The 13607-nt window shown below is 40.9% G+C and overlaps 1 protein-coding gene across 1 annotated transcript in view; it reads right to left on the bottom strand.

The window, feature by feature from the left end:
- Positions 1–13607, bottom strand: part of LOC111221576 (fibulin-2-like) — a 46752-nt gene that overhangs the window by 21656 nt on the left and 11489 nt on the right. The window contains exons 6-7 of the mRNA XM_022745028.1: positions 11407–11535; positions 5714–5815 (exon numbers count right to left, since the gene is read on the bottom strand). Coding sequence (XP_022600749.1) covers positions 5714–5815; positions 11407–11535 — 231 coding nt within the window. The remainder of the gene's footprint in view (positions 1–5713; positions 5816–11406; positions 11536–13607) is intronic.

A 13607-nucleotide genomic window follows, 5' to 3' on the forward strand; every position in this document is an offset into this window, starting at 1 on the left:
TTGTAAATCCCAAGTCAAATTTTGAATATCAGGTCTTGGCAAGAGCTAAGTGATGTTTTGCTTGGTCTGCTTGTGCAGTTGCAGACCTTTACATTTTTATCAGTCAAACAGAACTGTAGCCGGTAAACACTTGCTGTTGATTTATGACAGTGGATGGCTCGTGCTGAGACAGAGGATCCTCACTCTGTTGTGGCTTATCTTTATCGAACCGCTGCATTCCCTTATCATGCAGTGCATTGCCGATTAGCTGGATGCACTGATAGAGCCGGACTGGGATTATTGTCTTCCTGCACATTGGTGTGCAAGAGTGTGGCAGATATCCAGGTTTGAAGATCACCTCAAAATATGGCGCATTCCACAGGGAACCAGACGAAAAGGTCTTATACAAATCTGCATGAAGGAGCCATGGCTTAAAAACAAAAAGCTGGAACAAGAGGGGAACATATTCTCCTGTGTTCCTCGTGTATCCATTGGATGTCCCTTGCTGAAATTCTTTCCTCAACTTTCAAAGCTTTTGCCATAGGGAATTTGAATGAACTGTGTCTTACAACATTTTCACATGGGGAGCAGGAGGAGGAAAAACACTGATCCGAGGTTTTCAGTGTGTACCTGGTGTGTGCGTAACACCCTGCAGCTCTTTTCCTACAAGGTTATTCACCCCAAAAAACTACACAAGCATCATCCCTCACCGCACAGAGCATAGCTCACCATCTTATATAAACCCTCTGTGGAACTGCGGCAGAAATTAACATGTAACATTCTGTAGCGTCTACAGATGCTGTACAGGCTGTACAGTGGTGACATACTCTTGTTTTGGGGTCTGTCTTTGCAAATTTCCCCAAGTTGTCCTTGTTCTAGGGAGGATATTTCCATAGGCAAATCACCCTGTCGTCCGGGCCCTGCTCTCCGTCAAGCCTGCGAATAGATGGGACTGTTTGCATATTGCCAGTGGTGCAGAAAGTCGCCTTCTCCTTCGACCGCAAGGCTCTGGTGTCCAGCATTATTTCCAGTGCGTCATTCAAAAAGGAAAAAAAGAAAAATAAAAGGAAAAAGTGCCTATTGCCTTAAGGTCCCTACCTTCTGTGACTGGTCCCCGGGGAGAGCCACATTACACAGTTGTGAGGAGTGAAGTGATCCAATACAAAACAAAGAAACAAAGAGTCTATTTTTGAGGGATGCAAATGCTTAGTTGAACGAAGAAGGGAGAATTAGTTTTAGAAGAAGTCTGTCAGGAGACAGGAGGAGGTTGTGCACAGGGAGATGCGTGAGAGAGGCAGCACCATTAGGCACCGAAGAAAACACACACCCCGTTGTTCTTACACACTGGACCCAGCAGACAATGAGATTCTTTGAAAAGTTCAAGCTGAGGTAGATGAAGTCAGACTTGGCTCATCAGATTAGGTTTGAGACGGGAGGGTTTGGGTTACGAAGATACAGACTGGTGGGACTCGAGTGTGAGCTGTGTGCATGATTCCTCAATCATCAGTGACAAGGGGATGAATTTAGAAGAGTATCATTTAGGGGCCCAGAAGATTTTTCTTCAGGTTATCAGGCTTTTTGATCCCTAAAAAAGATGTAGTTCTCAATTTCAAACCCAGACACCACGACGGAGCATGAGGTCATGTGCACATGAGGACAGCTGAGGGATGGGAGGATGTGCACCTGCACATTTTTGTTCAGACATGCAGAATGCACTGAGGTGAAATTTAAACCAGAAGGTGCGGTGATTAATTGTTATCCTCCCTCACCAGTCACATTAACCATTTCATACCTTTTAAACAGCTGTAACAACATGGTGCATAATTCTATTCTGCAACACAATAGTCTACTCAGTAACTGCTGGTGCAGGTAGTGACATGGCTGTAGGCTTTAAAGACCTCCTCCGATGAAAATCAAGTGTTTAACCTTGTTATCCATCCATTTCTTATATGATGCAAGAGCAATGAGTGAAATAATCATCAACACCATGACTGAGTGTTTCCACCTTGAACTGCAGTGAACCAATGACAGTCTCATAACAACAGATTCAGACAATTAGGGTTTCATACGTCACAAACCTAGGGAACCAATCCTGTCAACTTGTGGGGACAGGGGGTGGGGCTAAATAAACCTGAAACCTTGTCAGCAAAGAAAGAGAGAGTTAGCATTAGCACAACCACTAACACTGTTGTCAGCCACTGCCAGTTACAAGCTAACAGTAAAAATCAGTAAAAATGGTCTGAGATATGAGCTGCGTTCATGTCCAGTGTGTCCGTTTGACGTAGACTGAATGTTTGGAGTGTTTTCTGGTTTTGATCCAAACTGTGGAGAGTGTGTAAAGCTCCTGCACAGCCATGGTCAACCCTGACAGGTTTTTGCACTTATTTGCCTGGTGTGTGTGATGGTGTGGGTGTAGCACAACTGCTCCTTGACTGACATCTCCTTAACCCTCCCGTTAGGTTCGTAGCACCTATGAGGGCAAGACAACAACAACAACAACAACTCTATCCTTTACAACTCTATCATTCTCATTGGAAGCTCCAAACCATGACCATTGATTGATCACATCATGATCACTTTGCAGTAATTGACTACAGCAGCACATCACAGTGTTGGGGCAAAAAAAGAAAACTACAACTAGAAAAAAACTCCTCTCAGCTAACCAGATTTGCTGAAAATAGACCTAATCTTTTCTCATTGAAACATAAAAGAAACCATTTTCAACCAAGTGCCGACATCTTGTCTTGAGCCTTCTCCTCTGCATCACATCTCACTGTACTGGTCTTTGCACTGCAAAAAAAACTAAGCACCTAGAGTGATTCAATCACGCACTATTTAAACTCTTGATAGGGAGAGGATTTCAATTTTTGTGATGTTTCATTTTGACTGCAACAGCTAAAGAGATGACCTTTAGCCTGGATGGGACCACAAGGCTTCCCTCTGTTTAGCTGGGCGGGTCCATGAGTCTGAGAACGATGTGGTCGATCACTGTTAATATCTTCCACGAGCTTTGCTTGGGCAGAATAATATCTCTCTCCAACAATCCCAACAATGTAAATCTCAAGATTATGTTAGCAGTGTGACCACAGAGAGGATGATGCAGTGGGCCCTGATTGCTATTCAGTGTCTCATCCACACTTATCATCCATGTAATAACTCAGAAAGCTGATCCCCGTGCACCATTTTGAGGAATGCAAAACAAATCCAACCCTGCCTGCAATGGTTTGTTTAGTCCTCAGAGTGAAAGTCTTAAATGGGTGAAGGTGGCAAAACACATGAATTAAAGCTGGAAATCACTGCTGTCTGAATTACCAGTTTGCTTGTGTGTGTTTGTCTGGGAAACTTAAGAATATCCATCCACAGCCGGGTGAGGAGCAGAAACTACATCAGAGTGCTGATTTACTGTCTCACCCACACATTTACTATTCAGGCTGTGCATAAAGCCTGCTTCACACAACACACTCTTGTTTATTCACTCACACACACACACACACACACAACACACACACACACACACATCACACACACACACACACACACACACACACACACACACACACACACACACACACACACACACACACACACCTCCAGGGAACAACTGTGTGTTAAAATGTTAACAGTAATTCAAATTCATAGGGGAGAAGCAGCTTTATCTACCCGGAAACCCTGTGAATTCAGATCTCACACAGCCGGGACGCTGGATTAATCACATCCATATTTCTGATGAAAGTGCATATTGACAAATTTCAGATTTGACTTCCACAGCGTTTTCAAAGCCTGTGAGATATGTCTACAACAGGCACTCCACAATTTAATTCACAGTCTACTTACATCTCTGTCAAATCCTCAAATACCCCCCTCACACTCACATCTTGTAGTGCTATTTGCTTTGTTTCAGTCCAGTCTAAACCAAATGTTGCCCACCCACGTGTTCACATGTGGGACCACTTTAGGGGAGAAAGTGCTCACTCTGTTCACTGAATGAAGTGATAGGAGGGGAAACACTAACAGTTATGTAATGCTTTTGCATCTAGAGGTATCATCCTGTCTGCTGACTGACAGATTAAATAAACTCAGCCAGGATTGCACTTACAGTCACCTAGTACACGGTCTACAGTATACGTGGTGCAGGCAGCAGATTGTGTTTATTGAATTCCAGAGGTGGACCGTATATCACTTGTTTCACAAAGCAAAATTGCTGCCAAGTTTTTACCCTATTGCAAATTCATGGATCAATTTACTAACTACTGCAGCAAATGTATCACTGTAAGCCCTTTCGTGGAAAATGGTCTTTGGCCTGGTAACAATTACATTCCCTTCTGGGGAGAGGTTTATCTGTGTGATTACTTTTCCTCCACAGTAAAATGTTGACTTTGATTTAACCAGCATGTCCAACACGCCTTTATTTGATGAGTGATCTTTAATTATAACATTTTTCATTTTTACCAGCGCTGTTGCCTCTTTGGAAGCATTTATATCAGTAAGAGCAGACGAAATACTAGAAACACCTCCGTATTACGCAACAAAATCCAACAGCAGCACAAAGTGGACAACTGCACAGGGGCCTCAGACCCCCAGGCCCAAGAAGCTGACTCCAAATCATGTAGGTCTCCATAATTTGATTAATTGCAAATTAGCTAAACAGGGTCAAAATCCAGAATAATGAAGCAACTGTTTTAGTTTATATTGAGCTCATTTGTGGTTAAGTGTTTTGACAAACTGCGTCAATGTTTGTAAAATTAACACACAGAAGATCTCCATCATAGAAGAACTGTTAAGGCAACTAACAATTATCTTCTTTATCAATACACCTTTAATAATCAATTGATTATTCAATGTATGTGTATCAGAAAATAGTGAATCATGCCCAGTATTATTCATTGAAGCCCAAGTTAACATATTCAATCTTTTTCTGAACAGTCAAAAACACAAAAATGTTGAGTTCACTGTCAGAAAGGTGATAAACCTGCAAATATTTACTGAATTTTTGCCTAAAAAAGACTTAAACAACCAGTTATCAGAATTGTTTCCAATTAATTTGTTCACAGTCAAGTTATTGATTAATCAACTAGTCATTTAGCTCAGCCTCAAAGTGCAGTAGTTGAGTAAATGTACAGTTACTTCCCACCAATGCTGAATAATAAACTGACACCAGCGGCCAGGTAATAATTTCTTTTTCTTCTATAATGAGCAGAAATCATTTTTACAATGTGTTTCTTGACACTGTGATTTAGAAGCACCAGGCAGCACATGCTTATACTCAGCTGTGAATGCTGACCTTCTGTCAGAGGCGCCGCTGTTGTGCCTGGTTTTGAAGGAAGGAAGCCAAGTACGCAGATGCTATGTGTCGTGTTTTGAAGCTGTTGCTGCTACAGAGTAATTGGCTATGCTTGACTCATGCTCCCGGCAGCGGTCTCCACCACAAGGAAGTGGAAGCCCAATCAGTCGATGTATTGTTTAGTATCACAAGACCTGCATTTTCCTCCTTCATGAGCGACTGCATCCAATTAAAAAGTGTCTCAATCTCTGGACAAACTGCTCCATTGCACTTTTGTTCTGTTGTCATGGCTGTATGTGTTTGTTGTTGTTCATTTATGCAGTATTGTTGATGGTGTTAGGTTGTTTGTTACCTCGCAGCTTGAGGAAAACAGCTTAAGGGACACACACAAGCTTTGTCAATTGCTCCAATTACTGCCAGTGGTAACAGGACGAGAGGAGTGGCAGCCCTTACCTTCACACTTGTGTCCATCTGTCATCAGTGAGAAGCCTGGGAAGCAGGAGCAGCGAGCCTGGCCTGCCACCACCATACACTGCTGACTGCAAGGACCATTTTCTACAAGAGACAAAATATGAACAGTGTGACCACAATCATCTCGACATTGCACACAGCTTCGTCTGCAGTCATTCACTCTTAATGTCTGACATTTCTCATTCTCGTGCTGCTTCTCTGCTGTCCCGGTAATTCAGTGCCCTGTTGTTTTGCTCCCCGAAGGCTCCTATGGATCTCGCTTTCACTCCCTCACACTGATCATCACTTCCTGCAGAAAGAGCCTCTCATGAGCTATCGCATTCAACACAACTGAATCAATTCTCTCTATTTAACAGCTCAATAGTCCTGTCACAAAAACGCAAGGACCAGGAACTGTTTCCCCACAATTTCTCACACATCCCTCACAAAAGCTCTGCAGTGGTTAAGTGTCAGGAGGCCGCTCCAACCATTGATCAGGATATTCTTGTAAATAACAACCAGAGACACTTTGAAGGAGCAGGGCTTTGAATAAACTTGGAGTACAGACTCCAGCAGCTCAAGGGTTTACAATCCTGACCTCCTCCTGACTTTAACAAGATTCATCTCATGAAGCTACAGCAGCATAAATGCAGCAGATCAACTATAGCTGAACAGTTTATCAGCGGAAGTGCATGCAGCGAAGCAGCTGTCCCTGCTTTTACTTCTGTTCATAAGGGAGCATTCGCCTGAGGGCAGTCACACAGCGCTCGGACACGTCAACCCGGCCCGCTTCCTTTGTCTCAATAAGAGCAGCTGATGTGTTGAGCAGATGTATCTGGTGTCCTGGGCTCTAGACATGGAGTTAGAAGCTGAAGACACCAGTGACTGCTTGTATACTTCACTGCCTCATATGAAATACTATCTAAAGCCCCAGACTGTCGTCACATTACACATGCAGCTGTAACACGCCGCTTTAGACAAGGGAATGATCCATGAAGAAGAGTATCACAGCAGGAAGTGAATATCAGAACCTAAATCTACAAATTATGTTTCACATTTTAAGAGGAACCCAAATCTTCGCTCCTGGATAACTTTGGAGGATCATCTCAAAGCCTGACAATTATATCCCTTTATTATTTTAAATGAGGTCAATTAGCATGGATTGGAAGTCCACTTATTAACACATTTCACAATTTAAAGTTACAGTGGCTTAAAAAAGTATTCAGACCACTTCATTTATTACACACTTTATTGTCTTGTAGATTTTTGCCCATCACTCAGTACTCAATAACCTAAGATGACAAAGTGCAAAGATGTTTTTAGACATTTGTGCAAATGTATCAAAAATCTGAATCTCTTATTTATAGATGTATTCAGACCATTTGCTGTGGCATACTGTGATCAGGTGCTTCCTGTTTGCTTTGATTATCATTGAGATGAACTTGACTGTAGTCCACCTGTGGCAAAGTGAATTGACTGGAAACAGTTTAGAAAGGCAAGCACCTGTGTATATAAAGGTCCCACAATTCACACTACATGTCAGGAGAAACGTTTTTGTGGCAAGGCATAGATCAGGGTATTAAACCACTTCTAAAGGTATGAGTGGCCTCGATAATTGTGAAAGAGAAGGAGTTTGAAACCAGCAGGACTCTTCATACAGTTGGCTGTCCAGCCAAACTGAGTAACCAGGGAAGAAGGACCTTGGTTAGGGATGCAAACAAGAACCCAATGGTCACTCTAACAGAACTTCAGAAGCCTGCTGCAGAGAAGGGAGAGCCTAATGGATGGACCAACTTCTCAGGAATCAGCAGAGAGAGTCTTGATTAGATTGATTAGACGCAGCCTGATGATATGGAATTATCCAGCCTAGAAGCAACAAATATAATCAGGCACTGCTCATCATAAAGCTAAAACCAGCCCTATGCTGGCAGAGAGGTCCATGAGGAAAACCTGCTCCGATTTCACACAACCTGAGCAGCAACGGTCTGGACACACACTATTTCATCGGTCAAGCTGGCTGTTAACAGTGCAGGCCAAAATGACCCTCAGGCCACCAGGAATTGTCCCGCTTCTCTCAACCTGAGACTGAGGAGATGGTTCAGCTCTCAATACGGCAGTGACCTGAAGCATGCAGCAAAGACAATGCTGGACTGGCTTTGGGACAAGTCTCTGACTGTCCTTGAGTGGCCAGACCTCACAGAACATCTGTGGAGAGACCTGAAGATGTCAGTTTACAGACACTTCCCATCCAGTCTGACAGAGATTCAAAGGATCTTTGAGGATAAATGGGATAAACCGCCTTAATCCAAAGGGGCTTCGCAAAAATGGGAAAAAAACATGTTTTCACGTTGCTGTAGGTTGATGGCCACTGTATGTATACTGCAGGAGGGACACCTTTAAGAGATGTTTATACCTGACATTATGTGATGTGCACTGTATGTGGATATTTTATCAGAATAAGATAAAACATCATAGGTACCAGCTGAGATCATTAACCGAGCCAAGTTACATCAGTTGTGTAATTTTCACATAATCAGATGGAGTTCTTATTTAACATTACTCCTTGTATTAAGACCAGTAGGCCAGATTAAGAGTGACAGCAGGCTCCAATCCTGTGTTTTCAGTTTTAATACTGCAGATTTTTTAGTATACAGTATATGGAATTAGTTAATAAGTTTCTAGTTGCCCTTTCATATAAAATGCAGTACTATAGTGAACCTTTCTCTCTGTGAGGGGAGGAGTAAGACGGCTTTCCACATGTGTCTTATGCTCAGGGTATAATGACGACCTAAAAAACTGAGAGAGGAACAATGTTCTCAAACATAGTGAAAGCTTCACTCAGTGATTGAAGTATGTTGAGAAAAAAGTGGTGAAATATAATAAGATTTCAGATTTCTTAACTTCTTTATCAACACTTCATTACTGATTACCATAATAACCACTAGAGATGCACGTGTTTACTTGCTACTTCAGTTATTTGTACAGGTGCACCATCAGTGTATTAAAAGGGGAAGGAATCCCAGAAGCTGCATAAATACAGGGCCCAGATTTTTTGCTGCACTGCTGCATTTACACTCCATGATGAGACTAGATTTCATGGCAAGGTGTAAATGTGCCATCATACACAAAATGTATCTGGAGGAAGTCTGGAGACACAAAACATCGAGTGATTTTGTTAACATTTTAGCGGAGGCTACGGAGCTAAATAAATTCAGCACGATACTAACAGCAAAAAGAATGTTTACATATAACTAAATAAAAAATGCTTAGTATGAGTTAGCTAACACCAGCACGATAGCTTGCATAGATAGCTTTAGTTGTAGGCTAGTATGTATATTTTAAAACTAGAATCTGCCCAGCTAAAAAGCTTTAACACAGCACTTCCCAACCTTTTCCAACTCATGGTCCACTTACAAATCTCAAAAATGTCAGCGGCCCACATCTGACCCCGTAACGGTACGAAAGCAAGAGAAACATGTAGGAAGTAGATTTACCATAGGTCTCTTCACTCTCTTTCCTTTTACTTGTCCCTGTTACTAACCAGCTATCTATTTTAATAGCTCAGTTTTTGCCTTGGATGTAATCTTTTACCGCACAATCAGACTGAGTCAGATCGCAGACAATTATACAATGTCGTCGGGCCTGGACAACATAAAAGTTCCTACCCTTGGTGTATCACAGTGATAGGCCTTTAGGTGATGGTTCAGGTAATTTTACATGGGCATGTGTGAGGTACTTATCTATAGTCAGTGTATTACCTGCAGTAGATTCAGATCAGCGTGGGGCCGTCCACAACCTACCGTATTACAGAGTCAGTCAAACATTTTGAAAGATCATTTTATTTTAAAACATTATTTATATTTTAGTTTTTTTTTTATAATTACATTTTTTTTCTAAAATTTTACTGTTTTGCAAATGATTTGTCAGCCCACTTGCAACACCTTCGTGGCCCACCAGTGGGTCGCAGCTCACAGGTTGGGAACGACTGCTTTAACAGATGGCTACAATACTTTTTTCAAAATATTAGTTACTCTCTCTTTTTATAGTAACTTATCCAGATAAAACTGTGACTCTGGTCCCATACATTTCTGTTATCTCAAGCTGAGACATTTTTTCTGACACCAGAGAAAAGCTGGATTTGACATTGCTTCTGTAATAGTTTGGGCCTTTCGCTTTTTACAGTGTGTCAAGCTCTTCGACTTCTCCACTACTCTCCTTTCTCCTTGTAATACCCCCAGTCTCTGCAGCACTTGTTACATCTTTTAGCTAACAAATCACACACTGAGGCCGTGAACAGTGAGTCAACTGAGCCAACCAATGTAAACCCAGCTTGAGTTACAGTTCATTAAATATCTGAAGTTTTTGTTTAGGTCCTATCGTCCCAGGCTGTGATGCACTTGGAAAATTAAGGCAGCAAAATCGCTTCATTTTTGCTACTTAAATTATTTTACTAAGGATGACAGTTGATGTCCGCTTTTTTTTTAACTATCGGCAGCTTTAAAGATGAATTTGCAGTTTCCCACCATATTTAAAGTAAACTTGCCAAGATATGTGAGGCTCAATAAGTGCCACATGTCTCCATTTGACATCACAGCCTCTAACACCCACCATCCTGGGTGCCAGTATAGGGTATGGTAATCTATGTGATTATCTTGGCCTTGCTAACATGTAAATAAATTAATACTGACTGCGTAGTTTGTTTTGCAGGATGCCCCCCCACCCCCCCACCCACACACACACACAACACACACACACACACACACACACACACACACTCGGCAGACGCAACTCCAGTGAAGTCACCAGCAAGTCTAAAGGCAGATGTGTGGTTACAATTTGGATTTAAATACTATGAAGACAGCAAAGAGCTGGAGAAAATCAAAACTAGATGCAGAAGCCATGTGTACCTGTTCATACACTATGCAGCCAGTGCGCTGGGGTACGTTACTTACCTACCTATTATTCCTTGAGATACGGGTCTAAACTGTTGTTAAATAGAAAGTGTATTAATATAACTGCTTTGTGTCCATTCATAATGTATACATTAATGTTTTTAATCATGCACCAGGTTAGAGGAACACTTTACAGCATTAGTTCTCTGAGAATCTCATTCATACCCAAGAAAAATTGGTATTGTAACTGAAATATCTCTAACTGAATCAACATCGGATCGAATCAGGAAATCAGTGGTGATACCAAGCTCTAGTAGCAGTACGTACTGTAGTAGAAGTTGGGAAAAGCAGGCTACTCATGAACTTATTCAATGAGCAAAATACAAACTGCGTAAGTTTTATTTCACCTGTCTGTATCATCATCTCACCGTGACTGAAGAGCAAAACAAACAAAAAGCACCAGGAAATAGTATATAATCGATGCACAAACACATGCTGTATAAATGCCATAAGTCAGACAGGGACAGCTGAATATAAGGTATGACTTTACCTGAAAAATGTGCTCTATATAAAATGCCATGTACATATTCAGGAAGAAACATCTTGCTGCACTCAAAGGATACATTTTTGCCTTTAGCAGCTGTAAAAACCTATTCCTGAATCTTTTTAAATATCACATGATTGAATATGTAGGTTTAATGTAAACGCACAGATGGTAAAGGGGACATGACTGTGGTGATTCCTGCATACAGTGATGTCACTATGCATTATAGTGTAATGCATTATAGTATAATGTGGCTTTACCTGCACATGGATTGAGGCGGGCGGGGCTGGTGCTGGTAGTACTGGTCGTGATGGTAGCGGTAGCAGTGGTTTGTGTTGGGACCACAGCAGGAGTGTCCTCTCTGACTCTGTTGTCCTCATCAGGACTCACTGCACATAGAAACAATAACAGAGACTATGAAGAACACGTTCACATATGAAGTACTACCAAAGGGTTAAACTACAAAAATAGAAAATGACTTCAGATTCCTTAATGTTTCTGATATATGAAACCAATTCCAAAAAGAGTAATATACCACATATTATCTACTTCCTAATAGCAAGACATCATTTGACCCTTGCTGAATACTTATGTCATTATGCTCTAATAGAGCAGAGAGAGGTCTGTGAATAAATCATCTTTAATTTGAGGTTACAGGGAATTTTGATGAGCCTGTTTCAATGACTCATGTTCAAGTGCCATAAGTATGATGATGGAATCTTTTGTTGATTTAGCCACAGCATAATCACAGTGAAATGACCATAAATGTGTATACAATAAAATTCAGATTTTTGTAGTTAAGCTTTTAATACTTGAGTTTTATTGACAGCAGTTCCTTCATCTCCTGTCAGTGAATTCTAATCACACATCTGTCTTGTAGTAGGGAACACAAGGTCAAATAGGAGACAACAGCATTTGAAAAAAAAATAGTATATACATCTATATATATATATATATATATATATATATATACACATATATATATTTCTATATATACACAGTATAAACACAACTGTAACAGACCACTCTAGTATCCCTCCCTCTCGAACTAAAGGAGAGATTCCTGACGTACCGTTCCGACCTAAAGAGGTCAAATCTCCAGCAACATTTGCAGTCAGCATCTTTATTAGACTGGCGCGTTTCAGCTTGTGGCCTTCATCAAGGTCATCACAAAACACATTACAAAAACATTTAAAGGCTAAGTATAAGACAGAAAAAAATATCTGTCAATGGGGCTTCTACAAAGGTCATGTGGCTTTAGACTCAGGTTGGTGGAAAATGTCCAGTAGAGGACATGGGTGCCACCATATTTAGTTCATAGCCTGAAGTACACCACCTAAAGGGTGGTACTTAAGTTTGTACAAAAGAGAACTTGCCATTTGATGTGGTATGGACCCACCCCAAAAACACTTCAATTTAAAGAAACTTTACTGTTATGAAGGCGTCTGTGGGCCACTGGTTTATAAGTTATTTCAAGATTCTTAAATGTACAGGTCTGTTACTCTGGTAAAAACTTCCACCAGCTCTGTTATGAATGTCTGGAGGGCACAGGTCAATGTTGCTGGAGTTCAATGACAACAAAAAGTCAATGTCATAAAGTGTATTTCCATCCATCTGTGTTTATGTGCATTTTCAATGTGTGCATAAAAAACTCTGACTGGAAAAACTCCAAAATCTGAAAAAAAGTTGCACAAAGGTTTTAAGGCTTTGCTCAGTTGGTGTATCGAGCAATGGAAACAGACAGTGAATAAATTACAACATTCATGAAACATATGACTTGGACATTATGCAAGCTTCCACTGGAGAGATGAAAACTAGTGGTGGACAAAAAGGAGGAGACTGTAACCTTCCTCAAACTAGAACATGGAGCAGAAATGTCATAATTCTGTCAGCTTTTCTACATTGTTTGTTTTTGTTAAAGTTTGATTGACACTTTTTAATTACATTATCTTGTGGTGCCCTCTTCTTCTGCAATGGTTTTATAGGGCTCCTATTCTCCTACAGTCACATAACAGTAGTAATTAATGCAGTGGAAACATGCATTCATTCATTCATTGTTTCTTTCTTTTGCCGACTCTCTGGAAATTCAATTCAAATTTTGCACCATGTTTGGATAGAAACTTGAGACTGGGAAACTTTCAGATTTCTTGGGAGACAGGCTGTGTTACAAACTAGGAGCTTAAAGTTTGAAACGTGGCTGTTTAGCAGGCATGGATGGTTTAATGAAAGACACCATCAAGTTGCATTATGGGGATTGTAAGATCCAGGGATCTTAAAGGTTGAGCCATAATAGGGGACTCTGCTTCGTCAATTAACCATCTTTTTTTTTTTTTTTAAGCTATCTTCTCTCAGTACCCCAACGTTTTTAAAAAAAAACAAAGTTATGAATAATAACAGCGTAATAGGAGTTTGCATGGATGGAAAAAACAAAATTTGGGGATGTGGTCACAGAAACCTGTTT

The sequence above is a fragment of the Seriola dumerili genome, unplaced genomic scaffold, assembly GCF_002260705.1.
Source record: "Seriola dumerili isolate Sdu_G_001 unplaced genomic scaffold, Sdu_1.0 BDQW01000088.1, whole genome shotgun sequence".
Taxonomy (NCBI): domain Eukaryota; kingdom Metazoa; phylum Chordata; class Actinopteri; order Carangiformes; family Carangidae; genus Seriola; species Seriola dumerili.